The 25,610-nt window shown below is 36.1% G+C and overlaps 2 protein-coding genes across 4 annotated transcripts in view; one reads left to right on the forward strand and one right to left on the reverse strand.

Moving 5' to 3' along the window:
- Positions 1–25,610, forward strand: part of PIN4 (peptidylprolyl cis/trans isomerase, NIMA-interacting 4) — a 1,195,450-nt gene that overhangs the window by 259,688 nt on the left and 910,152 nt on the right. The gene's annotated exons all lie outside the window — the stretch shown is intronic.
- HDAC8 (histone deacetylase 8) overlaps positions 1–25,610 on the reverse strand; it is a 250,811-nt gene that overhangs the window by 118,974 nt on the left and 106,227 nt on the right. For both annotated transcript variants that reach the window (XM_065915296.1, XM_065915297.1), the window contains 2 exons: positions 22,132–22,304; positions 19,558–19,652 (listed from right to left, as the gene is read on the reverse strand). In XM_065915296.1, the coding sequence (XP_065771368.1) occupies positions 19,558–19,652; positions 22,132–22,304 (268 nt within the window). The remainder of the gene's footprint in view (positions 1–19,557; positions 19,653–22,131; positions 22,305–25,610) is intronic.

The raw sequence follows: 25,610 nt of genomic DNA on the forward strand, positions 1-25,610 counted from the left end.
CGAAGGATAAAAGGAATAAGCCCCACATTTGAAAACTTTCAGTTTCAACCTTGGTTATGCTGTTTTATTAGCTGATCCTAGCCAAGTTATTTGGTGAGTCTTATTTTCTCATCGGGGGATAATGCTTTCCTCCCAGGTTGCTAAGAGATATAAATGAGATAATTATGTAGAGGATCTGGCATATGGATATTCTTACATGGGATATAACTGGTGCTTAATAAATGTTAAGTTCTTTTCTCAAACAGTTCCTAGATTCTATCTCTATGAAGCTTTTCTTCTACAGAAGGATAATTTGCTGAATGCCTGTACTAACACCTTATCTAAATATAAAACTCAAATATAAATTTTCTAGTATGTGGCTTTATTCATACTCACATTTGTTCATATAAAATGATAATATTTCATTTATATATGTTAAAAAAATTTTGTTCCATGAGTTCTGTGTCATCAAGAGCTGTTAGGCTAAATCCACATAGCATCCAGTATGCCAGCATCATGTTCAGGTTTTTTAATTTATTAAGCACTTACTGAATACCAAATTCTCAGCATTGAGGGATAAATAAGAAACATGTCCCTGGTTGTGAGGGGTTTTACTAATATTTCTGTCCCTCACAACCAGGGACATGTTTCTTATTTACCCCTCAATGTATATTATATTAGTAATATATTCGTATATTTTATTTATTTATGCCAGCCACTGTTCTTAGCATTTTATCTACATCAATACACTTAATAGTCACAATGATTCCCATTTTATAGGTGAGGAAACTAAGGTCCGGACTGTCTAAATAATTTACTCAACTTGTCTAGAATATATTATTACTATGATATGATATGATATAGCTGTCTGAGGCAGCTTTATAAATAGCTGTGAAAAGAAGAGAAGTGAAAAGCAAAGGAGAAAATGAAAGATATTCCTATTTGAATGCAGAGTTCCAAAGAATAGCAAGGAGAGATAAGAAAGACTTCCTTAGAGATCAATACAAAGAAATAGAGGAAAACAATAGAATGGGAAAGGCTAGAGATCTCTTCAAGAAAATTAGAGATACCAAGGGAATATTTCATGCAAAGATAGGCTCAATAAAGGACAGAAATGGTATGGACCTAACAGAAGCAAAGATATTAAGAAGGAGTGGCAAGAATACACAGAAGAACTGTACAAAAAAGATCTTCATGATCCAGATAATCACGATGGTGTGATCATTCACCTAGAGCCAGACATCCTGGAATGTGAAGTCAAGGGGGCCTTAAAAAGCATAACTATGAACAAAGCTAGTGGAGGGGATGGAATTCCAGTTGAGCTATTTCAAATCCTGAAAGATGATGCTGTGGAAGTGCTACACTTAATATGTCAGCAAATTTGGAAAACTTAGGGGCCACAGGACTGGAAAAGGTCAGTTTTCATTCCAATCCCAAAGAAAGGCAATAAAAAAGAATGTTCAACCTACCGCACAATTGCACCCATCTCACATGCTAGTAAAGTAATGCTCAAAATTCTCCAAGCCAGGCTTCAGCAATACATGAACCGTGAACTTCCAGATGTTCAAGCTGGATTTAGGAAAGGCAGAGGAACCAGAGGTGAAATTGCCAACATCCGCTGGATTATGGAAAAAGCAAGAGAGTTCCAGAAAAACATCTATTTCTGCTTTATTGACTATGCCAAAGCCTTTGACTGTGTGGATCACAATAAAGTGTGGAAAATTCTGAAAGAGATGGGAATACCAGACCACCTGACCTGCCTCTTGAGAAACCTGTATGCAGTTCAGAAAGCAACAGTTAGAACTGGACATGGAACAACAGACTGGTTCCAAATAGGAAAAGGAGTATGTCAAGGCTGTATATTGTCTCCCTGCTTATTTAACTTATATGCAGAGTACATCATGAGAAACGCTGGGCTGGAGGAAGCACAAGGTGGAATCAAGATTGCTGGGAGAAATATCAATAATCTCAGATATGCAGATGACACCACCCTTATGGCAGAGAGTGAAGAAGAACTGACGAGTCTCCTGATGAAAGTGAAAGAGGAGAGTGAAAAAGTTGGCTTAAAGCTCAACATTCAGAAAACTAAGATCATGGCATCCGGGCCCATCACTTCATGGCAAATAGATGGGGAAACAGTGGAAATGGTGGCTGACTTGAGTTTTTTGGGCTCCAAAATCACTGCAGATGGTGATTGCAGCCATGAAATTAAGACGCTTACTCCTTGGAAGGAAAGTTATGACCAACCTAGACAGCATATTAAAAAACAGAGACACTACTTTGTCAACAAAGGTCCATCTAGTCAAGGCTATGGTTTTTCCAGGGGTCATGTACGGATGGGAGAGTTGGACTATAAAGAAAGCTGAGCGCCGAAGAACTGATGCTTTAGAACTGTGGTGTTGGAGAAGACTCTTGAGAGTCCCTTGGACTGCAAGGAGATCCAACCAGTCCATCCTAAAGGAGATCCGTCCTGGGTGTTCATTGGAAGGACTGATGTTGAAGCTGAAACTCCAATACTTTGGCCACCTGATGCGAAAGGCTGACTCATTGGAAAAGACCCTGATGCTGGGAAAGATTGAGGGCAGGAGGAGAAGGGGACAACAGAGGATGAGATGGTTGGATGGCATCACCGACTCAATGGATATGAGTGTGGGTAAACTCCGGGAGTTGCTGATGGACAGGGAGGCCTGGCGTGCTGCAGTTCATGGGGTCACAAAGAGTTGGACACAACTGAGCAACTGAACTGAGCTGATGATCACTTCCTGGAGCTGGTCAGTCAAAGCAGGTCTGTCTGATAAATATGTTTATTTAATTTTTATGTTTTCAGTAATTTACTTACCTTTTTAAAGAAATCATACATACATGGTAAAAACTTCAAAAGAAACCGAAAGGTATACAATGAAAAGTGAGTCATGATTTCTGTATTCTGATAATATCAGAGTAACCATTATGATAAGTTTAAGGTATTAGAGAACATCTTAAAGGAGGCAAAAACTGGAGGGAATTCAACTCTTGAAAGAAGGGAACTATGTTGGGTAAGACTCATTAGTTTTACATTTTGTGTGGTATATGGTAAAGCTCAATAAGAGAGCTATAAGCATCTTAACCTGAAAATTCAGAGTACAGAATTTTCAGAATTTCATGATAAAAGACCCAAAATCTCCAGGTTCAAAAAAAAAGTCACTCATCATACCAAGATCAGTAAAGTCTCAACTTGAATGAGAAAAGACAATCAACAGATGTTAACACCAAGATGACATATGTATTAGAATTACCTGGTAAGTATTTTAAGGCAGCCATCAAAACAATGTTTCAAAAGCAATTAGAAGCATTCAGAAGCATGCTAGAAACAAAGCGGGGGGTGGGGGAGGGGGTGGGGGGTGGAGGGGGTGGGATGGGGGTGGGGAAACAAAGTATCAACAAGGAACAGAAAACATAAAGAATGGAAATTGTGGAACTGCATAGTACAATAACCAAAAGAAAAAACTTACTGGATAGGCTTATTGGAAAAATGGAGAGAAAAGAATTAGTGAATTTGAAAGTAGAAGAATAGAAATTACCCAATTTGAACAATAGAGAATAGACTGAAAAATAATCAACAGAGACATAGGGTCTTGTTGGACAAGACAGAAGATCAAATATTTGTGTCATCAGAGTCCCAGTAGGTAAAGATAAGGAAGATGGCATTTTAAAAATATTCAAAGAAATAATGGCTGAAACATTGTCAAGTTGAGTGAAAGATACAATCCTATAGATTCAAGAAGCTGAATGAACTAAACAGGATAAACCCAAAGAAGTTCACTCCAAGTCATATCATAATCAAATATCTGAAACATAAAGACAAAAGACCAAAACCAAAATCTTGAAAGCAGATAGAGAGAAATGATGTATCATTTCACATTTTTACCATTATGGAAACAATGATTTGAATGGCAGTGAATTTCTCATCAGAAACCATGGAGGCCAGAAGAAAAAGGCACATTTTTTAGATGCCAAAAGAGAAGAACTTCCAAGTCAGAATTCTATGCCAGTGAAAATATCCATCAGGAGTGAAAGACAAACCAAGACACTCTCAGAGGAAGGAAAACAGCAAGAATTTGTCTTCATCTGACATACCCTAAGAGAATGGCCAAAGGAAGTTTTCCAAACAGAAAGGAAATGATAAAAGAAATCTTGAAAGAAAAGTGAAAGTCTCTCAGTTGTGTCTGACTCTGTGTGACCCCACGGACCATACAGTCCATGGAATTCTCCAGGCCAGAATACTGGAGTGGGTAGTCTATCCCTTCTCCAGGGGATCTTCCCAACCCAGGAATTGAAACAGGCTGTCCTGCATTGCAGGCAGATTCTTTACCAACTGAGCTATCAGGGAAGTCCTGATAAAAGAAATCTTAGACCATCAAAAAGGAAAGAAGAAAAACAGAAAGAGTAAAAATATAGGTAAACAGAGCTGGGTTTTCTTCTCCTTTTGAGTTTCAAAAACTTGTTTGATGGTTGAAACAAAAACTAACATTCATGTGGTTCTCAATGTATACAGATAGAAAATTTAAGATATATTAGAGAGGAAGGTAAAGGAATATAAAGGTAGGTAAGGCTTCTATAACTCAATCAAAGTAGCAAAATATTGATACCAATAGACTGTGATGTTACATATATAAAGTGTAATACCTAAAGCAATCACTAAAAAGTCTATATGAAACACTCAAAACACTATAGATAAATAAAAGTGACATTCCTAAAATATTTTCAAGAACTCCACAGGAAGGTAAGAGGAAAAAACAGAGAACAAACAGACAACAAATAAAGTGGCAGAGTTAAGCCCTGACATATCAATAACTACATTAAAGGCAAATGGTCTAAACACACCAATTAAAATACCAAGATTGGTAGAATGGCTTAAAAACATGACCTAATAATAGCCTGTCTGTAATATATATTATATTTTAAATATAATGATAAAGAGGAGTTGAAGTAAAAATGATGGAAAAATATATACTGTGTAAACAGTAGTAAAAAGAAGCATGAATGTCAGCTTCTTAAAGGAACAAAGCTATACACACCATATGATCCAGCAATTGCATTTGTGAGTATTGATCTCAGAGATATGAAAAATTATATTCAAACAAAGATGATACATGAATGCTTAATTTTAATAGTCATAAATTAGAAACAACACAAATGTTCCTCAAGGAATAAATGGTTAAACTATGGTACATCTATACCATGGAATACTATTCAGCAATAAAAGGGAATGAATTATTTACTAATGAAACAACTTGGACAGATCTCAAGAGATTATGAGTGAAAAAGCCAATCTCAAGAGATCACATGTTACATAATTTCATTTATATCACATTCTTTAAATGAAAAAAAAAATATGGATGTGAAGAACAGATTACGTTCTTCCAGGAATTAGAAAGGGGTGGGGGAAGAGAAGAAGGTAGCAGTGGTTATAAGAGTAGCACAAGGTGGGGGGGGGGGAGGTCTTGCTAGTGATGGAACAGTTTTCTACCCTGACTGTGGTAGTGGTTACATCAATCTATACATATGGTAAGATTGCATAGGACTAAATACACACACACACACACACACACACACACACACACACACACGAGTGAGTGCATGTAAACTGGTCAAACCTGAATAAGGTTTCTGGATTATACCAGTGTCAATTTCCTGGTTTTGATATTATACCACAGATATATAAAATGTTACTATTGGGAGAAACTGAGTGAATGGTACATGGGACCTTGCTGTATTTTGTTCACAATTGTCTCTGGATCTAAAACCATTTCAAAATCAAGAAGTTTAAAAAAATCACTGGATGAGATGGCATAAACATTCATTGAATGGGATTAATGGCAGATTGAATACTAAAGAAGAGAATTAGTAAGCTTGAAGACAGATCAATGGAAATCAAGCAAACTGAAGCATAGAGAAAAAATATTAGAAGAAAAATGAGAGTTTAAGTGACTTGTAGGACACGATCAATCAATCCAACACATGTGTAATGTGTGTCCCAGAAAGACAGGAAAGCAAGAACAGGGGGAAAAAAGTGAAGAAGTACCAGCTGATAATTTTCCAAATTATATCCCAAGCTGCAACTCACATATCCAGGAACTCAGGGAATCCCAAACAGGATAAATACAAGCAAAAGTACACACTAAGGCACATGGCCAAAGTTCTGAAAATCAAAGATAAATTTATAAATGCAGCCAAAGAAATAAAATATATGGTATACAGGGAAACATATTATACACACAGAAACAATGGAGGGCAGAAGAAAATGAAAACTGTCAATGTAGAATTTTGTATCCAGCAAAAATAAGATTCAAAAATGAAGGCAGAAAAAAAATGAGAGCAGATAAGTAAAGGACTTCTGCTTCTGGCTCTGAGGGGAAAGAGATGTGGAATTATTTTCTCTTCAGAAATAACTGGAAAATTGACAAAATATATGAAACATTCATTTTCAGACATTAGTCAAGAGACAACAACAGAAAGTGATCTGAGAGAAAAGGGATGCAAATGAGGTGAGCCCTACCATCACCCTAGCTTTCTGTCTGGAGGTAATCTCTAGACTATGTGGGATCTAAATAGAGCTGAGTGATCTCCAAGTAGAGAGGACAGAGACTAGAATTCTGAAAAGCCAGGGCAATTAAAAATTGTGGGAACAGAACTGAGCCAACCCCAAAATAGAGTAATAGAAATATGCATAGAAGTCCCCTTGAGTCTTTTGATGAATACCAATCTGAAAGATGTATAGGGTAAAACTTCAAAGACAGTCTAGAAAATCTTTCAGGGAAACAACTACTGAGAAGTTGTAAGATGAACACTTCCTAGAGCTCACACAGGGCCAAAGTGGAGAGACCTCAGTGAATACATGCGGTATAAGCAGGAACTTCAGAGGAGCAGTGCCTTCAAAATGGGCTAAGTTAGCCCTAGAGCAAAGGCTAAGCAAAATTTACTTAAAATATGCTTAAAAACAAACCTTGAAAGGATCAAATATATCCACAATAACCTGTCTATCAGAAAAAAGTACAATCCTCTCTAAATCAATAAAAAATCCAGCACTCAACAATACAAAATTCATGATGTTGGATATCCAATTAAAAATTACTAGGATACATGTATACATACAGCTGAGTCCCTGTGCTGTCCACCTGAAACTGTCACAACATTGTTAATCTGCTATACTCCAATATAAAATTTCTAAGCTAAAAAAAATTACCGAACATGCAAGGAAGCAGGAAAATGTGATCTACAACCCATAGAAAATCAATCAACAGAAACTGCCTCAGAAATGACAGACAATGGAATTTACTAGACAGGGACCTTAAAATAGCCCTTATAAATATGCTCCATATGTTCAAGGATGTTAAGAAAGAAAAGAAAGTATGAACACAATGGGAGAAATGGCAAACTTTTTTTCTTGGTTATCTTTTTAAAAAGATTCAATTTCTTTGGAAAGAGTTTTTAGAAATAGAAATTATAGAGCTGAAAGGTATAGTATTTGAAAGGAAAATTTCACTAGATGGGATTAACAGCACTTATACATGGCAGAAAAGATCAATGAGCTTGAAGGCAAACCAATAGAAATTAACCAAAATGAATAGTAAAGGGAAAAAAAGACTGAAAAAAATAAAAAGGGTTGCAGTGACTTATGGGATAATAAAACTGGCCTAATGGTTTAAATGGAGTCCCACGAGTAGAGGAGAAAAAAATGAGGGACAGAAAATAATGGCTTAAATATTTCTAAATTTGATGAAAACTATAAACCCTCAGATCCTAGAAGCTCAATGAATACCAAAATAGGATAAACACAAAGAAAACCACACCAGGACAAACTAATCAAGCTGTTGAAAACTAGTTACAAATACAAAAGTTAAAAGGAGCCGGGGGGGGGGGGGTAGGGTGGGGTGGGGAAGGCATATATTATACAAAGGAATAAAGCTAAGAATGACTGCTGACTTCTCATGAGGAAATGTGCAAGCAAGAAAACAAGTGAGTGATATCTTCAATGTTCTGAAGGAAAAAAATTATCAACTTAGAACTCCATACACAATGAAAATATCCTTCAAAAATTAAAATAAAGACTTCAAACAAAAGCTAAAATAATTTGTTGCTAGAAAACCTATACCATGAGAAAACTTAAGTTGCTTTAATTAAGTTCTTAAGTTCTTTAGAACAATGTACTTCTACTAGATGGAAACCTGGATCTACACAAAGGATTAAAAAATGTGGGAAAGTGTTAATGCAGAAGATGTTTTTAAAAATCAACTTTAAATGTCTTTAAATGATAATTTAGGGCAGTGCTGAAAGCCATAGGTCCAGTGGTGGCTGTATATGTGCTGTCTGCAAAGGAATGTCACTGAAGACTATGGAGCAGTGAGGAAGGCTGTCAGCCTAGTGGCAGAGTAAGTGGAGCAACACAGTCCAGTCAAATGTGGTATAGTCCAGCTGTGGGTATAGGAGGTGTGGTCCAGAACTGCTAATTGGTGCATTCTAGACTAAACATTGCATCTCTTGGTTGGTATGAATAGTTACCTAGTCTCCCTACATCTCCTGCTAGGGCCCATACAACCAGTACCCCTACTATGAGACCTCTTGTCTGGTTAGGTTGTGGGTCTTTTCCTTCATTCCTTCATTTAAGCTTCTCAGTTTTCCCCTCTGAAGTACTGGCACCACGACCAGTACCTGGACTCCTTAACCATAAGAGGGACATAGAAAATGTATCCTCAGTCATACCTGCTATAATCTCTATATCTATTCTATTTGTTAAATCATTATTTGTTGAAATGTTTACTTATTTGGCCTTGCCAAGTCTTTGTTTCAGCATGCAACATGTGAATTCTTAGTTGTGGCATGTGGGATCTAGTTCCCTGACCAGGGATCAAACCCAGGCCCTGTGCACTGGGAGTGTGGAATCATAGTCACTGAATCACCAGGTAAACCCCTTAGTAAATCATTATTTTGAAATCCCAGAATTTTACTTCCATCTAGATAGAACATAACAAGAATATGGATTGCTGGCATAACAAGGGGAGATTAGAAGATCTGCTTTCTCAAATCCAAGCTACAACATCTATGTTTAAAGATGCTGAAAAAGATGAAACTGCAGTATTGGTAAAAGCTCTGACTCATGGAAGGAAAACACTTCCTTCAAAACACATGGGGTGAAATTGTAAGCAATAAGTGAAAACATGATTACAATTATCTTTATATATGTCATTAATTTACTTTGTAGTGTTTTGTCCACAGAACATTTTCATATAGTTTCAAAATAATTCACTATTTAAGTTGTGGCATCATTTTCAGACCATACATAGCTAAAGGGAAAGAAATTGAGTATTTTAAGTGTACTTAAAGTGTAGAATTGGTGTACACCAAGTGTAGAAATGATGAGTTTATTAAAAACCAAAACTTGCTTGTTAGAACTTTTCAAACTAGAAATGAAAAAGTCACTGGAGCATGTTATATGTAAATTATTTCACTGCTTGGGCTGGAGAAATGCACATAATAGCTTAGAGACCAGTGAAATTTTAGACAGCTGACATTCCTCAGTGCCCACTGGATGAAAAGTTAGTAAAATAACTCATAGCACTGCCTCTTTTTAAATGGCAGAGTAACCTGCTTATTTAAACATTTAGCTCTGAATATGGAGACTTAGTTATTTTTTCTTTTATTTTTTTTTATCAGGTTGCTTATTTTCTTAATACTGCATTTGAGAGTCATTTATGTATTCTGTATATAAGTCCCTTTTATTAGGTATGTTACTTATAAGTATTTTACCCCAGTCTGTGGTTTGTTCTTTCATTCTCTTAATATTAATTTCCATTTGTTCATTGCTAGTATATAGACATACAGTTGATTTTTATATGCTGATCTTGTACCCTTCAACTGTGCTAAACCCATCTTTTGATTTAATGTTTTCTTCTTTGTATTGTCTTCTTACATGACACTTTCCCCCCATAGGTGACATATTTACAATATTGAAACTACACTATTTATATAGTATGTCTCAATTTATTTAGACCTTATATGATTTCTTTCATTAATTTTCAGTGAAAAACTTATTATCTTATTTTCAAACTGTAAAACAGAGAAGACTATAAATGTGGCTAGATTTGCTGTTTTGCTTGTAGTCATATAGTGTCAGCACTAATCTTTGAAGAAGACCTTTTTTATGTGAATGGTTAGCAGCAATCACAAGTGGTGCTAAAATATTAAGTGCTGAATAACTTGTTAGAGTTAGAGTTATATATATTTGTATATTATATGGTTCATCGCAGAGCAACTATATTTGCATGAATATGCAAAAACAATGGTGAGTAAAACTGCCAAAACCATGGTATATAAATTCAGGCAGTAGTACCAAAGTATACCAGCAGTTATTAGATTCTTTATTGCTATACACACACAGCAATACAGACAGTAATGCTGGATCATAGAAAAAAGCAAGGGAATTAAAGAAAAATCTGCTTCATTGACTATGCTAAAGCCTTTGACTGTGTGGATTACAACAAATTGTGGAATATTCTTAAAGAGATGGGAATACCAGACCACCTTACCTGCCTCCTGAGAAACCTGTATGCAGGACAAGAAGCAACAGTTCTAGCTGGACATGGAACAATGGACTGGTTCCAAATTGGGAAAGGAGTACATAAAGGCTACACCCTGCTTATTTAACTTATATGCTAAGTACATCACATGAAATGCTGGGGTGGATGAATCACAAGCTGGAATCAAGATTGCTGGCAGAAATATCAACTACCTCAGATATGAAGATGATACCACTTTAATGGCAGAAAGCAAAAAGGAACTAGAGCCTCTTGATGAAGGTTAAAGAGGAGTGAAAAAGCTGGCTTAAAACTCAACATTCAAAAAACGAAGATCATGGCATTCAGTCCTATCACTTCATGTTAAATAGATGGGGAAAAAGTGGAAACAGTATCAGATTTCATCTTCTTGGGCTCCAAAATCACTGTGAACAGAGACTGCAGCCATGAAATTAAAAGATGCTTGTTCCTTGCAAGAAAATCTATGACACATCTAGACTGTATAAAAAGCAGAGACATCACTCTGCTGACAAAGGTCTGTCTAGTCAAAGCTATGGTTTTTCCAGTAATCATGTACAGATATGAGAGTTGGACCATAAAGAAGGCTGAGCGACGGAAAATTGATGCTTTCGAAATGTGGTGCTGGAGAAGACTCTTGAGAGTCCCTTGGAAGGAGACTTGCAAGGAGAGCAAACCAGTCAGTCAATCCTAAAGGAAATCTGTCCTGAATATTCATTGGAAGGACTGATGCTGAAGCTAAAGCTCCAATATTTTGGCCACCTGATTCAAAGAGCTGACTCACTGGAAAAGACCCTGATGCTAGGATAGATTAGGGCAAGAGGAGAAGGGGGTGAAAAAGGATGACATGGTTGGATGACATCCCTGACTCAATGGACATAAGTTTGAGCAAACTCAGGGAGATAGTGAAGGACAGGTAAGCCTGATATGCTGCAGTTCATGGGGTCACAAAGAGTCAGATATGATTTAGCAACTGAACAACAACACACAGCAAAGAGAAAAAAATCCAGTTTCACTTAAGAATGGCCTTGGTGATGCACTAAAAATGATCACATCCTGATCCTGGATTTAACATTCTGTGTGACAAAATAGGAGGTAAGGAAAAAGTGTTTCTGTTATAAACTATACTATATTGGTTGTCTTGAGGAAAAGCTCATCTGTGAATAAGCTGTGACTTAACTAGCCACTTTTCATGGAATACCATTTTTGTGTGAAAGAATAACTAATGGAAAAACCATGATTAAATGCTTGGATGTTTGGCAGATGTGCTGTGCTTAGTAGCTCAGTCGTGTCTGATTCTTTGTGACCCCATCAGGCTCCTCTGTCCATGGGGATTCTCCAGGCAAGAATACTGGACTGGGTTGCCATGCCCTCCTCCAGGGGATTTTCCTAATCCAGGGATCGAACCCAGGTCTCCTACAGGTTTGGCAGATACTTTCTCAAAAATGAAGTGAGGTGGGAGGGGGGTTCAGGATGGGGAATACATGTAAATCCATGGCTGATTCATGTCAATGTATGGCAAGAACCACTACAATATTGTAAAGTAATTAGCCTCCAACTAATAAAAATAAATGAAAAAAAATTAAAAAAATGAAGTGAGCCTACCACTTTAGGTTAAATATTAGAAATGACACCATTTGTTGCTAAGGACAATAGATATGTTTTTAAAAGAAATTCAGAATTCTGAACATCTTCATTCTGCCACTATAAGATTGACAGTTTCCTAAAACTTAAGCTTTGTTCCAACAAGATTAGCATTAATATCAGTTAATGTGATTTCTGATACTACATAAAATTTTTCAATATTTGTAATATTTGTATAACTTACTGAACTGATATTTTCCAAATAATCAATATGAATAAGATTGGTCAAACATTTCTTCGAAGTAGAAGATGACCAATGAATTTTAATGTAACAATACATCAAAATTTCATTGATAGGTTTTCAGATTCCATACAGTATTCCTTTAAGAAACTGCCATTTGTAGAGTTTTTGTTTAGTTTCAAAGAAGACTATCCATAATGATCTGTAAAGGTTATTAAAATACTCCTCCCTTTTCCATCTACAGATCTATGTGATGCTAGATTTTTCTCCATATACTTTAACAAAAATAATGTCAAAACCCATTGAATTTAGAAGCAGGTATGAGAAGTCAGCTGTCACCTGTTTTATGTTATAGAGATGTGCAAAAATGTATAGCATTAAGATTCTTCTCATGAAGTTTCTTCTTTTGGAAAATACAGTTTTTCAAACCTCACAACATGTTTTTTGTGCTAATCTGCACAGGAATCATTATTTTTATTTTAAATGAATAAATACTTTAAAATTTAAAATATATAGTTGACAGTTTAAGGAATATAAAGCAATAAATATATGACTACAATAGCACATGGAAGGAAAAGGGAAAAATGGAAGAATACTGTCACAGGATGGTAGAGTATGATAAGTTGAAAAATGCATACTGTAAACCCCAGAGCAACCACAAAAAATTAAAACAAAAAGTTATAGCTAATAAGCAAATAAAGAAGATAAATGGAATCCTAAAAAATACATTTAATTCAAAAGAAAGCAAAATAGAAAACAAGAAATAAAGAACAGAGGGGACTAAAAGAAAACAAATAGAAAGACAGACTTAAACCTGAACATGTAAATAATTAATTTAAAGATAAGTTGTCTAGGCACTCCAACTAAAAGGCAGAGATTGTCAAGCTGGACAAGAAAATCATGACTCAACTATATGCTGTTTATAAGAAATCCATTGTGAATATAAAGACATAAATAGATCAAAAGCAGGACAGAAAAAGATATACCATACAGACAATCATAATGAAGCATGACAATATTAAAATTAGACAATGTAGACTTTAGAACAAGGAATATTACCAAAAATAAAGAGGGTTATTTCATAATAGTAATACAGGGGTCAATTTGTTAAGAAGATATAACAACCCTAAGTGTATATACATCCAATAACAAAGCTTCAAAAATAGATAAAGCCAAAAGACACATAACTAAAAAGAAAAAAAAAAACAGCAAAATCCAAAAACATGGTTGAGATTTCAGCTCTCTCAGTAATTGACAGAACATGCAGACGAAAAATCAGTAGGGATATAGAAGACAACACTCTCAACCAATCTGACCTAACTGATAATGATAGAAAATGCTATCCAGCAACATCAAAATACATATTCATCACAAACTGCATGACACATTCACCAATATAGATCATATGCTGGACGTAAAACAAACTGCAATAAATATAAAAGAATTGCAATTATGTAAAGTATGTCCTTTAAGCAGAACAGTGTTAAAGTTAATATAACAATATCTGGAAAGTCCTCAAATATTGGAAATTAATTTAAAAAAATAGACACATAAATAACCCATCAGTCAAAGAAGAAAATTAGAAACTATTTTGAACCAAATGAAGAGATTATATCAAAATTTGTGGGATGTAGCTAAAACAGTGCTTAGATGTAAACTTGCAGCATAAAATACTTATATTAAGAAAGAAGAAAGGCTTAAAATCAATGAACTAAGCTTCTACTGTAAGAAACTAGAAAAAGAACTAAAAAGCAATACAAATAAATATTAATAGAGGGAAGGACATGACAAAGATATGAGCAGAACTAATGAAATATTAAAGAGAAAAATAAAGTCAATGAAATTAAAAGTTTGTTCTTTTAAGAAAATACACTTCAGTAAAGCTATTAAACCGCTAGCTAAAATGATCAAGAAAAATGGGGAAAAAATGAACAATGCTAGGAATGAAAGAAGGGACATCACTATAGCTCTTATAGATTTAAAAGAACAATAAAGGACAATCATGAGTGAATAAGCAAATTCTTTGAAGATCAATTATCAAAACAAGAAGAAATAGAAAATCTGACTAGCCATATAACTATTAAAGAAATAAAATTCATAATTAAAAACTTTCCCACAAATAAAACTCTAGGTTCAAATGTTTTCACTGATAAATTCTATCAAACTTTCAAGTAAGACATAGTATCAATTTTATATAAATTCAGAAAACAGAGGACTTGGGGATACTTCTCATGTCATTTAATAAAACCAGCATGGCCCTGATATCAAAAACAGACAAAGACATTACAACAGCAACAACAAAAAACAGATCAACATTCCTCGTCAACACAGACCAAAAATCCTTGACAATACATCAACAAACTGAATTCAGCAATATATAAAAAGGATAATATACTATGACAAATTAGGTTTATCCAAGGAATGCTAGGTTAGTTTAACATTAAAGAAAGCAACAATTAATGCAATTTACTGTGTTAACAGACTAAAAGGACACCATATGACCATTTCCATAGATGAAGAAAAAGCACCTGACAAAAACCAACACTCATTTATGAGAAAAATTCTCAGTTAATTAGGAATAGAAGGGAACTTTCTCAATCTAATAGAAAATATTAAAAAAAAAATCCCTACCACTAACTTCACACTTCATAGTGAAAGATTAAGTGCTTTCCCCAAATAATCAGGAACAAGACAAAGATGTTCATTCTCACCATTCTATTCAACATTTCATTGGAGGTCCCAACCAGTGTAATAAAGCAAGATAAATAAATAAAAGGCATGAAGATTGTAAAGGAATAAGTAAAAGTCTCTTTAGTCACAGATGACATGTTTGTATACATGGAACATGCAAAGGAATCTACAAAAAATACTAGAGCTAATGTTTCAGCAATGTTACATTATTCAAGATAAATATAAAAAAATCAATTGTATTTGTATTTCTATATTCTAGCAACAAATAATTGGAAATTGAAATAAAAATATCATTTATAGCAACATCAAAGTCACAAAATACTTAGGGATAAATTTAACAAAATTCGTGTAAGATCTGTTCACTGAAAAGTATAAATTAAAATTTGAAATTAAAGACTTAGGTAAGTGAAAATAGCAAATCCATGGGTTGAAAGAGTAAATATTGTTAAGATATTATGTTTCCTCAAATCAATCTATGGATTCAGTGCAATCTGTAGATTGCAATGCAAGACTATTTTATATTAGTAACATATACTTTTATACAAATCAACTTAATTCTTTTCAGTGACTGTATGTATTCCTTGAGTTATGCCTCATATGGATGAGGTGTAACTCATCTAACCAGTCCATCAAAAAAAGTTTGCTCAAATAAGTATTTTTTGTTCACTAAATTTTGTTCATAAATCTACTTTATGATTTAAGTATGTAAACATACCTGATATACATATATATATATATGTGAATATAACTGCCTATAATATAACTGTGTTAATCTGGCCTAGATCATAGGATCCAAATTGTATTACTGGCTTACACAACATTCTTATATATAATAGTCCATAAACCTTATTACATGTACTGGGTGATTTGCTAAATTAGCCATGAACTGGTCTTTTTATGGGATCCCGTGTCATCTTTGGGCTTTCTCTATGGTAGAAATACTTGGGTCAGTCATATGGGCAGGGTCCATTCCTCTCATTTTTTCCCAGCTGGGCTCAACTCTTCTTCCAGCTGGAATTGCCTCTTTATTCCATGCCTGGCTGGCCAACCTGGCACTGAAATTCTTGGGCTGGAGCTAGTTCCTCGACCAGTGACTTTGGGCATGACTGGTATCTCATGAGGGTTATGACTGAAATTTCACGGCTAATCACTTCTAATATGTACCTTCCCAACTCTCTTCATTGGTGATCTAGTGCTTTCCCATAGATACATCTATTTCCTACTGGGATATCTGGTACTTCCTGCAAAATGGGTAGTTGCTACTAGGGTTAAATAGTTACCAGAAAAAGGCTAGATTATGCTTCCAATTCTTCCATCTTAAAAATATGTTTTCCAGTATGGATGTTCAGACACTTATTATTCAAACACTCATTGATTCAATTGTTCTTTCAATGAATACCAACTTGCTGGGTGTTAACACTCTTATGAGCACTGAAAGGGAATGCAGACAACCAAAACCACAGATGACCAAATGAATGGTACAGATTTGAGTGTTATAGGGGTATCCTTGAACCTCTTAACAAGTTTGACTTTTTTAGCTCTGTCCCTTTTGCAATCTATCTTCCATACTCTACCAAGTAAGTTTTCTAAAAACTGAGGCTCATCTCTTTTCACAGGAAAAAAAAAAAAGTGTAAGCTCTTTAGTGCATCATTCAAGGCTCCTCACAATCTGGCTCCAATTTCCATTCAAGCCTTAATCATTCCCACTCTCTCTGATAAGCCCTGTGTTCTACCACTATATCAAACTTCTCCCTGGTCCCATGAAGCACTAGGTCCTTTCCAATTTCTATTCCTTCTGCTCAGAATGCCTTTCCATCTTCTTCACCTGGCAAACTCCCAATCAACCTTCAATATTCAGCTAAAAGTCTTGGTGAAACATTTCCTCTATGCTCCTCCTCTGTTCTGGGTTGAACACATTGTTCTGTTCTCTCTATTAGATGATGAGAGTTTTGAGGACATTGAATTTATCTTGTTAATCTTTGTAGTCCTGAATCCAGGTTTGAATAGGGCCTGGCAAGTAGTTTGGGCCCAATGAATTTTTGGTAAATGAATGAATGAACAAATGAACATGAAATAAAAGCTCAAAGGGCCTTGGTATATTTAGGTAAGGGTTTTTTAAAAGCATAGAACTTTAAGCTGGACTGAAGAAGACCGTACAGAGGTAGGAAAAGGGCATCTGGAGGAGGAGGATTATTATCCTAGGAGACAGAAGAACAAAAGCCTGAGACTGAGAGGGAAGACACTGAGGGTGTTAGCCAGCAGACTGCAGCTGCCTGCTGCACTGTCCTGACCTTTTCACTGATTAGATTTCTCAATTACATTTTCAGCTCATGGAAGGCAGGGTATTTTGTTCACTCCTTTGTATCCCCTTTATATTTGATGCACATCTCCATAGCCATTGTTCCTACAGTCTTGTGGTTCTTATTTTGTCTTGTAATATAATTATTTGTATATTTACATATCTCCCCAGTACTCATACTCCCCTTTATCTCAGGCTGTTTGAGATAGGGGATGAGGTCTTAGTGTCTTTGTATCTTTCAAGACACCTAGCATAGTGCCTGGCACACAACGGGTGGTCAGTAAATGATTTTTTTGAACTACCATTTGTTGATCTGATTATAGAGGACTGCAAGGATATTTGTGTGCAACTGTGTATTGTGGCACAAAACTTATATATGCCTTTACACTGTGTGGGCTTTTTTGGGGCAATTTTCATTAAAATGTTATCTTATTGTACCTGGAAGACTGTCATTTCAATTTTCTTCTTTGTTCCCTCTTGGATGACTCACATCTCTTATACCAGAAGGATATGACAGAAGGGATTTGAAAGAGTTTGGACAAATTTATGAATGATAGTCATAAATGTCTGGATATAAGAAGTTGTTAGGAGCATACAAACAGGAAGGAGAAAACTAGCATTTCAAAAATGCCTATTTTGAGCCAAGAACCGTGTTAAGTACTTGATATACATTATATCTCATTTAATCTGGCAGACTATATCAGTATAAAGATAGGACATGTCTATCTAGAAGGCCAAGTCCACTTTCAGCCAGGCACCTCCTAGGTACCAGAGGCAGTATTCATCTTCAGTAAAATTTTATCAACCTTTTAAGATAGGTGAATCTATAGATTTGCATTTTTTCCTGGGAACAGGACACTTATTCTCAATTCAGGCTTCTACAGCTTAAAACTTCTTTTTCTTGACATAACTTGATCAGTTTTTAAAGTCTCAGTGCTTTAAATTACAATGCAATCTGAGATATTCCTACAGAAATAACAGAGATTATACTTGTTCACAAATGTAATTTGTTCACTTACCTTTATACGTCATAAAGCTTCCAAATACAGAATAAAGGTAAGTCAAGTAAAGAAAAGAGACTTCCATTAACCCTGACACCAGTAAATTGTCTCAATTTATAGTGTGCCTTTTATTTGTATTCTAGACACATTGAGTGGTTTTTCTGAGATACATATTGTACCTCATCTATGGTTAGAAGAAAATTGGGAGGAAATTAGTTTAACTTATTTCTAATTTAAAAAAAAAATAATAGTAACTGAAAAAGCACAATGCTCCCAAGTATACAGCTTCTGCATTGAGCAGGAATCAAAATGTTATAACCCAAGTACCATCTAGACTCCTTGGGCGATGCCTTGAGAAGGTGGGGTGGCAGCCATTGATTCATTATTATAAGTCAGAGTCTAAAACCTACAGCTACACATCCTGATCTGTGATAACATGCTTCTCACCAGGTGATGGAGTGGGTGGGAAGTAAAGGGGTAGACTTTCAGATAAAGGGATCAGCATACGCACAGTTCTCAGAGAACTTTGTATTACACCTCTTTTGAGAAAACTAGAACAGACATCTGTGCTTGGAAAACATAAAGTCCATCTCATATGACTAAAGAAAATGGCAAAAGTTCAAATGACATGTTTCATATTTTGGATGGTTCTGCCCCAAATTTTGTGTGTCACTAATTGTCAAAAAAATACCAGACCTGTCTTGGAGTGGTTATGTGTTCTTGCTTTTTTTTTTTTTTTTTAAATTTTACATCAGCCAAAGAAAAGTGAGAGATCAGGACTACCACGAAAGAATAGAGGTGCAACATACTGCCTATAGGACATTTTAAAGATAGAGGAGAACCCAGTTTCTATATTTAAAAAAATTACCTCTTCTGTTTTGAGACTAGGGGATGAAAATAAACACATATTCCAAAGATTTCTTTGTATGAACAGGTGACCCCTTCCCACAGTCTCTGTAATTAATTGAGAAATTAAAGTTGGTTGGCCTTTGAGATCTCTTATAAAAAAAAAAGGCAGAAGGTCTTGGATATTTTGGAACAAGAGCCCACTATTCTGCCAAGACAGTGTGTTATTGTTATTGGAGTGTCTCTCAACAAAACAGTATTGAGTGGTGAGGACGTGATTTTGATTAGGTGGAATGACTCAGCTCTTCCCCTTAAAGAAGAGAGGACTGTCAGAGCCTTACTTACCTCATGATCTGGGATCTCAGAGGATAGTGTTTTCCCTAGGATGACCCCGGTCAAGTATGTCCAGCATCGCGCCGTGTTGGCAAGGTTATAGCCTCCTGTCTCCATCAAGAATTGTGAAGTTAGGAAAGAATAGTCACAAAACAGCAGGAGAGGGAAGGGGGGTAAGGAAGGAGAGAAAATGTTTTAATAAAAGGGCTAAAAAGATAATTCTAACTTGCAAAATTGTACCTATGCATCTTTAATGATATTTTTGAACCACTTAGTAGGCAGACTTAAGCGAACCAATCAGATCATGCAGTGTGGAACTGGGAAGTCCAAAGCCTACAAAGATCAAAAGACTCTCATCTCTGAATGAATATGCTCCAGAGGACTCCAAGCTCCTCAATCCTATCAAGAAACCTGGATCTTTTGAGATGACCTACTCAAAGTAAAGGTTTCTGTGATGAATTTTGTAACAATTCTATAAAATGACTGCTAGATGTGATTTGTATATTAAACCTATTGGCAGATACAGCCCTGGAAACCTCCAGGAAAGAGAAAAAGAAAATGCTGACAGAAATAGACTTCCTTCTTTTCATATCAGCATTCCTTTTCTCCACAAAACACAGGCATAGTGGCAGAGATCAAAGAGAATAAGATGAGGAAGGGAACTATTGATTGATGCTCTGACCTACCTCGTCAGGTCCTGTCACAGTCACCCAGCAGCCATATTATATTGGCTAATAATCAGCATATTTTTGTGCTGAATAGATGTGTTCTGCCATGCAAGGGCTAGAACATTGGCCTTTAGCTAAATTCCAAGAGTGTAAGGATAAAATGGAACAATTTCCTAACCTCAGAGGAGTCTGAGGGAAATAGAATCTGGTCTATTTTAGGTAGGGTGACCATATCATTTATCACCCACAATAGTACATTTTTAAGAGTAAAAAGGGACACTATCAATACTTTTACTGGAATAACATGTAAAAATTGAGATATGGCCACCCTTTTCTTAAGCCTTTCTATTCCGTGTAAGGTCAGGGATGCTGGGGCTTCTGCAATGTATCTTTTTGGCTTTATTGGAGTCCACTGAAGTTTGGGGATGTGGCCCTCTCTGCCAATTTTCTATGTGTTATTGGGGGTTGAGAATTTAAGTGAAATAATACCAGTATTCCTTTAAACACTGCCAACATGGAAAATGTGAATTTATCAGATCAGCTTATTGGGTATGATTATTTGATTTCAAAAGGAATCCCCATAGGTTTTAGGTAGCAAGTTCTCTCTGGCATACAATATAATTTGCAAGAATTCCCACTTATGCACTGGTATTTTCAGGAATACACATATTGCATAAAAAGGGTTATATATTCTAAAGCCAAGACTTGGCGCTTAGAAAGCAAAGAAGCTTTGAAAATTCTAAAGTAAAGGCTGTAGCCTCAAACAAAAGTTGAATTCACACAGATATATGTTGTGGAAAGGGCTTTTTTTCTTCCCTCTGGCCCTACCTGTATCATAATCACTGTCTTTAGTGCTGTCAAAGAAAGTAATATGTCCATAGTACTTATCAATTTTATCTTCTCCCTGAGTTGAAGTTAATACATTTCTTGCCAGCTTTTCAGAAGAGGTTGTCTCTTTTTTAAAATTTTTTATTATTATTATTTTTTTTAGAAGAGGTTGTCTCTTGTAAGCACCTTTAATTTCAATCCTTCTAGGGTTTGAGGCTGCCAAAGGACCATGCTTGGGTATTTGTGTTAAATTCTCACTCATTTTCATAAGGCCTCCCCACAGTCTCCTTTAATTTGGTTTTTACAACAGGTTGACAAACAGCAAACTATTAGCACTTCCATAATACATACACTTTAAGTTCAATCTGCTTGACCATGTTATTTTAACACGCTATTCATTTAAAGATTGTGCCAGATAGAAGATTCCAAGCAAAGCATCATCAAAGGTAGTTCAGGTTGTGAAAGGGTCCTTTTCACAAGTGTGTAAATGTTTCTATTGAATAGACCCAGCTTTCTGTTGGTTAAATACTACAAAATATAAGAATACTCTGAAGGCAAGAATGCCCAAGAGATGCTTTAGATCTCTCAATTTTGCTTTATTGTAACAAACCCATGCTTTTTTAGTGGGGAAGAAGTTGTTCTTGAATTCAGCTTAGATATTCAATTAATTCATGTGTTTATTACTTGTATGTGAGTAGGGTTAGAATTTTAGTGGTATGTTTCCAAAAGATTAGAACTGGGAATCAAAGGTGATCCTGAGAGAAGATGGATCAAAGTCCACTGGGCTCAACATCCTCTTTTTTAAATAAGATTTGATGTCACCTTTATTCAAAGCACCTTTGCTTCAGGAATGGAAACTTAGACTTCAGAGTATCAAGGAGTCAATGCACATGCCAAGCTGAAGAGAAATGTGTCAAGAGTACTTCCTTATGCTGAACCATGAAGGTGGCAGAATTCATTGACTGAGGCTTGTGGACCACGGGCAGCCTGGTATTATCCAAACTAACAAAGCCAAGTTTTCCTTAGTGTCAATGGACAAAACATGACAGAAGGTCAACAAATTCTCCTGGTGACCTTCCTTTGTACTTACCTCCTCCCAAGATGAGTGTTGCCAACTCCCACTGAAGGATGTACTTAAGACATTTGCCAATTCCCACTGGAGTCATGTTAAAAGAGCACATGGGATCCCCAGCTATTGTATCAGCTCCCAGCTGTAAGACCACTGCTTTGGGATTAAAGGCTATGTACACTTCCTTTAGTACACTGTGGAAAAGAAAAAGTAAATAAAATGTCAGAAAAAGATAAGTCTGTTTGGTCTAAGGTTGGTTGTGAGGGTAGTTGGAGGTATAGCTGAATCAGCAAATAGTGAAAGGAAAAAACCCAATTTGTCAACTCATCAAACTTTCCATCTAAAAGGGGTAAATCAGACTTTACGTAAAATATACCTTGATAAACCTGATATACTAAAAATTTCCCCCCCACTTTCATCCTCACCAAGGACCAAATTTACTTTTCTATTTTAGAACTCAGATTTCCTTTAAATATCCATCTTAATTTAATTCAACAGCCATAGGACATAGTGCACACCTTTATGCTATTTTCAATCTGTGAAGATAGGACAATAGGACATACGTACTGAATGAATGATTATTTCTGATAATTTAAGATTTTAAAATACTTGGAGTTTATCACCTACTTATCAATGAGGGCTGGTGAGGAGAATTAAACTCTTTTTGAAAGCATAGATGTTATCAGCTTACTTTTTATTAGGCTAAAGGACTTCTGGGTTATGAAATACAACCCCCCCTCCTCCAATTTGTATGTAACCAGGGTATTATAGGGAAGGAAACTGCAACAATTGAGCCAAAACTATAAATCTGAAAGCACTCCAAAGAACAAAGTGTAGTGGGTAATAATGAACATAATTTTGGGTAGAATCATTCAATGCTACCAAATCAACCTAACAGCTTTTTTGTGTTTTTTTTGACAGAAGCCTTAGAGATGAAAAGGAAGTTATCACTGTGACAGATGACCTTAGTCAGGCTTCTAGCATTATCATTAATTGAATGTTGACAATGCCCAGAATGCATTCCTAGGAGTTATAAGGTCCCTGTTCTCAAGGGGCTTACAATCTAGCTCCTAGACAAATGCCAGTCCTCGAGGGCTTGAGTAACTCTTACAGAGACATACAAACAAGTGCAAATTAACATACTTCAGAGTTGAGAAAATGCAGAGTCAAAAAGTGATAAAAATGTTGCAGTTAATGACCCCTTCATAATCAACATGTCAAATTATACTAGTGGAGTAAAAACAGAAAAATCCCAGATTCTTCTGAAACTGCAAAAAGAATGCAGGGATATGAAATGCTGTCCTCCAAAATTCATATGTAACCAGGGCATTGAAAACTATTGAAAACTGCTCAGCTACAGAGGTATTCTTTGACTCAAAAGACCAGTTTGTTTTGATTTCTCATCTATGTAGACAAATATTCAGTGATTGTGGAGATTATAAGAATATTATAAAATTTATGACATATGATCCTTAATACAGAAATACTCGGGCCTATTCTCTCTTTCATGTGCTTATCTCCTGAGTGCAGAGGGAAGATAAGCCACCTGAATAGTTAGCCAACATTTGTTGAGCAGCTACACATACAGAGCACCCTATTAGCTGCTGCCAGGAGACACAGAGGAAGGCGTGATTTCTGTTTTAAAGGGGTTTATAGCTTGATGGGGAGGATGGGGAGGCAAGCAAGACTAAAGTTTTTTTTTCATTTTCATGCATTCCCTCATTTTGCACACATTTACTGAGTGCCCTCTGTGTATCTAGTATGTAACTGTACCAGATGCTGCAGGAAAAGAAAAAGATGAATATGACACAGTTCTTATCTTCGTGTAGCTCAGAGCAGAGGGGAGGACTTGGACTATGTTAATAAATAATTAAAACACGATGAAAAAAGAAGTATCAGAGATGGCAGAGGAGGAGGTAGTGTAACTCTTGTGAGGTCTTACAAGAGAAGAAGATGTATAATGAGTCACCTATCAAAATGGCTAAAATGAAAAACAGTGAAAATATCTATTGCTGGTGAGGATGTGGAGAAACTCAATCACACATACCTTTTGGGTGAGAATGTAAAATGGTATAGCCACTCTGGAAAATAGTTTAGCAGTTCCTGTCAAAACTAAAAATGGACTTGTGGACTTCCCTGGTGGTGCAGTGGATAAGAATCTGCCTGCCAATGCAGGGGACATGGGTTTGATCTCTGGTCCAGGAATGAGAAGATGTCACATGCTGCGGAGCAACTAAGTCTGCAAACTGCAACTATTGAGTCTGTGTGTCACAACTGCTGAAGCCCAAGTGCCCTAGAGCTGCACGCTGCAGCTACTGAGCCTGCGGTCTGCAGCAAGAGAACCCGATGACAAGCCCATGCACCATAGAGAAGAGTAGCCTCTGCTCACCGCAATTGAACAAAGCCTGCATGCAGCAATGAAGTGTAACAAAAGATAAAGAAAGCAATACACACATAAAATGCCCTTGCCATACACTCTAAAAATTGCACTCTTGGGCATTTATTCTAGAGAAGTTAAGACTTATTTTCATATAAGAATTTGTACTTGAATGTTCATAGCAGCTTTATTTTTAACTACCCAAACTAGAAACAACTCAAATGTACTTCAGCCAGTGAATGGTGAAACAAATTGTGGTATACTCAGCACTGGAATATTGTTAATCAATAAAAAAAAATTCTTGACATGTACAAAAAACATGGATGGATCTCAAGGGAATGATGCTTGGTGAATAAGACCAATCTCAAAATCTGTATAGCATGATTCCACTTATTTATCATTGGTGAAACAACAATTAGAGAGATGAAGAGATTAGTGATTGCTAGGAGTTAGGAATGAATGTGACTATAAAAGGGTAACATGAGAGCCTTGTGGTGATGGTACAGTTCTATACCTTGATTGTGCTAGTGGTTGTGGTTATGCAAAGCTACACGTGATAAAATCCCAGAGAGCTACACACACACACACACACACACACACGTGCATGTATAACTGGTTAAGACGAATATGCTGTATAGATTGCACCAATGTCAACTTCTTGATTTTGATGTTATACTATAATTGTGCAAGATGGCAACATTGGAGGAGGCAGGAGGAAGAGTGCATGGGACTCTTCTATACATTTCGTTACAACTTCCTATGAATCTATGATCATCTTGAAATAAGTAAAAAGAAAAGACTAGGAAATATTTACTGGCACATGGGGTGAAGGTAGGGGAAGGAAGCAGGGAGGGTTGTGGGGACTATGGGTAAGGGACTAGGCTTAGAGGAAGAACTGCACACACCAGAGCATGAAGGCTTGGAACAGGAAGTGGCGGAAGTGAGGCTGGTAAGGTAAACATGATTTAGGGCACAAAGGCCCAGATAGACCAGGCAGGCTAATGTTTGGATTTTTACTTAAAGGCTATGAAATGTCTCTAAATTGTACCAATATTTTTCTTAGATCAGTTTCCCAAGGCAATAGAAATAAAAGCAAAAATAAACAAATGGAACTGAGTCAAAC

The sequence above is a fragment of the Muntiacus reevesi genome, chromosome X (assembly GCF_963930625.1).
Source record: "Muntiacus reevesi chromosome X, mMunRee1.1, whole genome shotgun sequence".
NCBI lineage: Eukaryota > Metazoa > Chordata > Mammalia > Artiodactyla > Cervidae > Muntiacus > Muntiacus reevesi.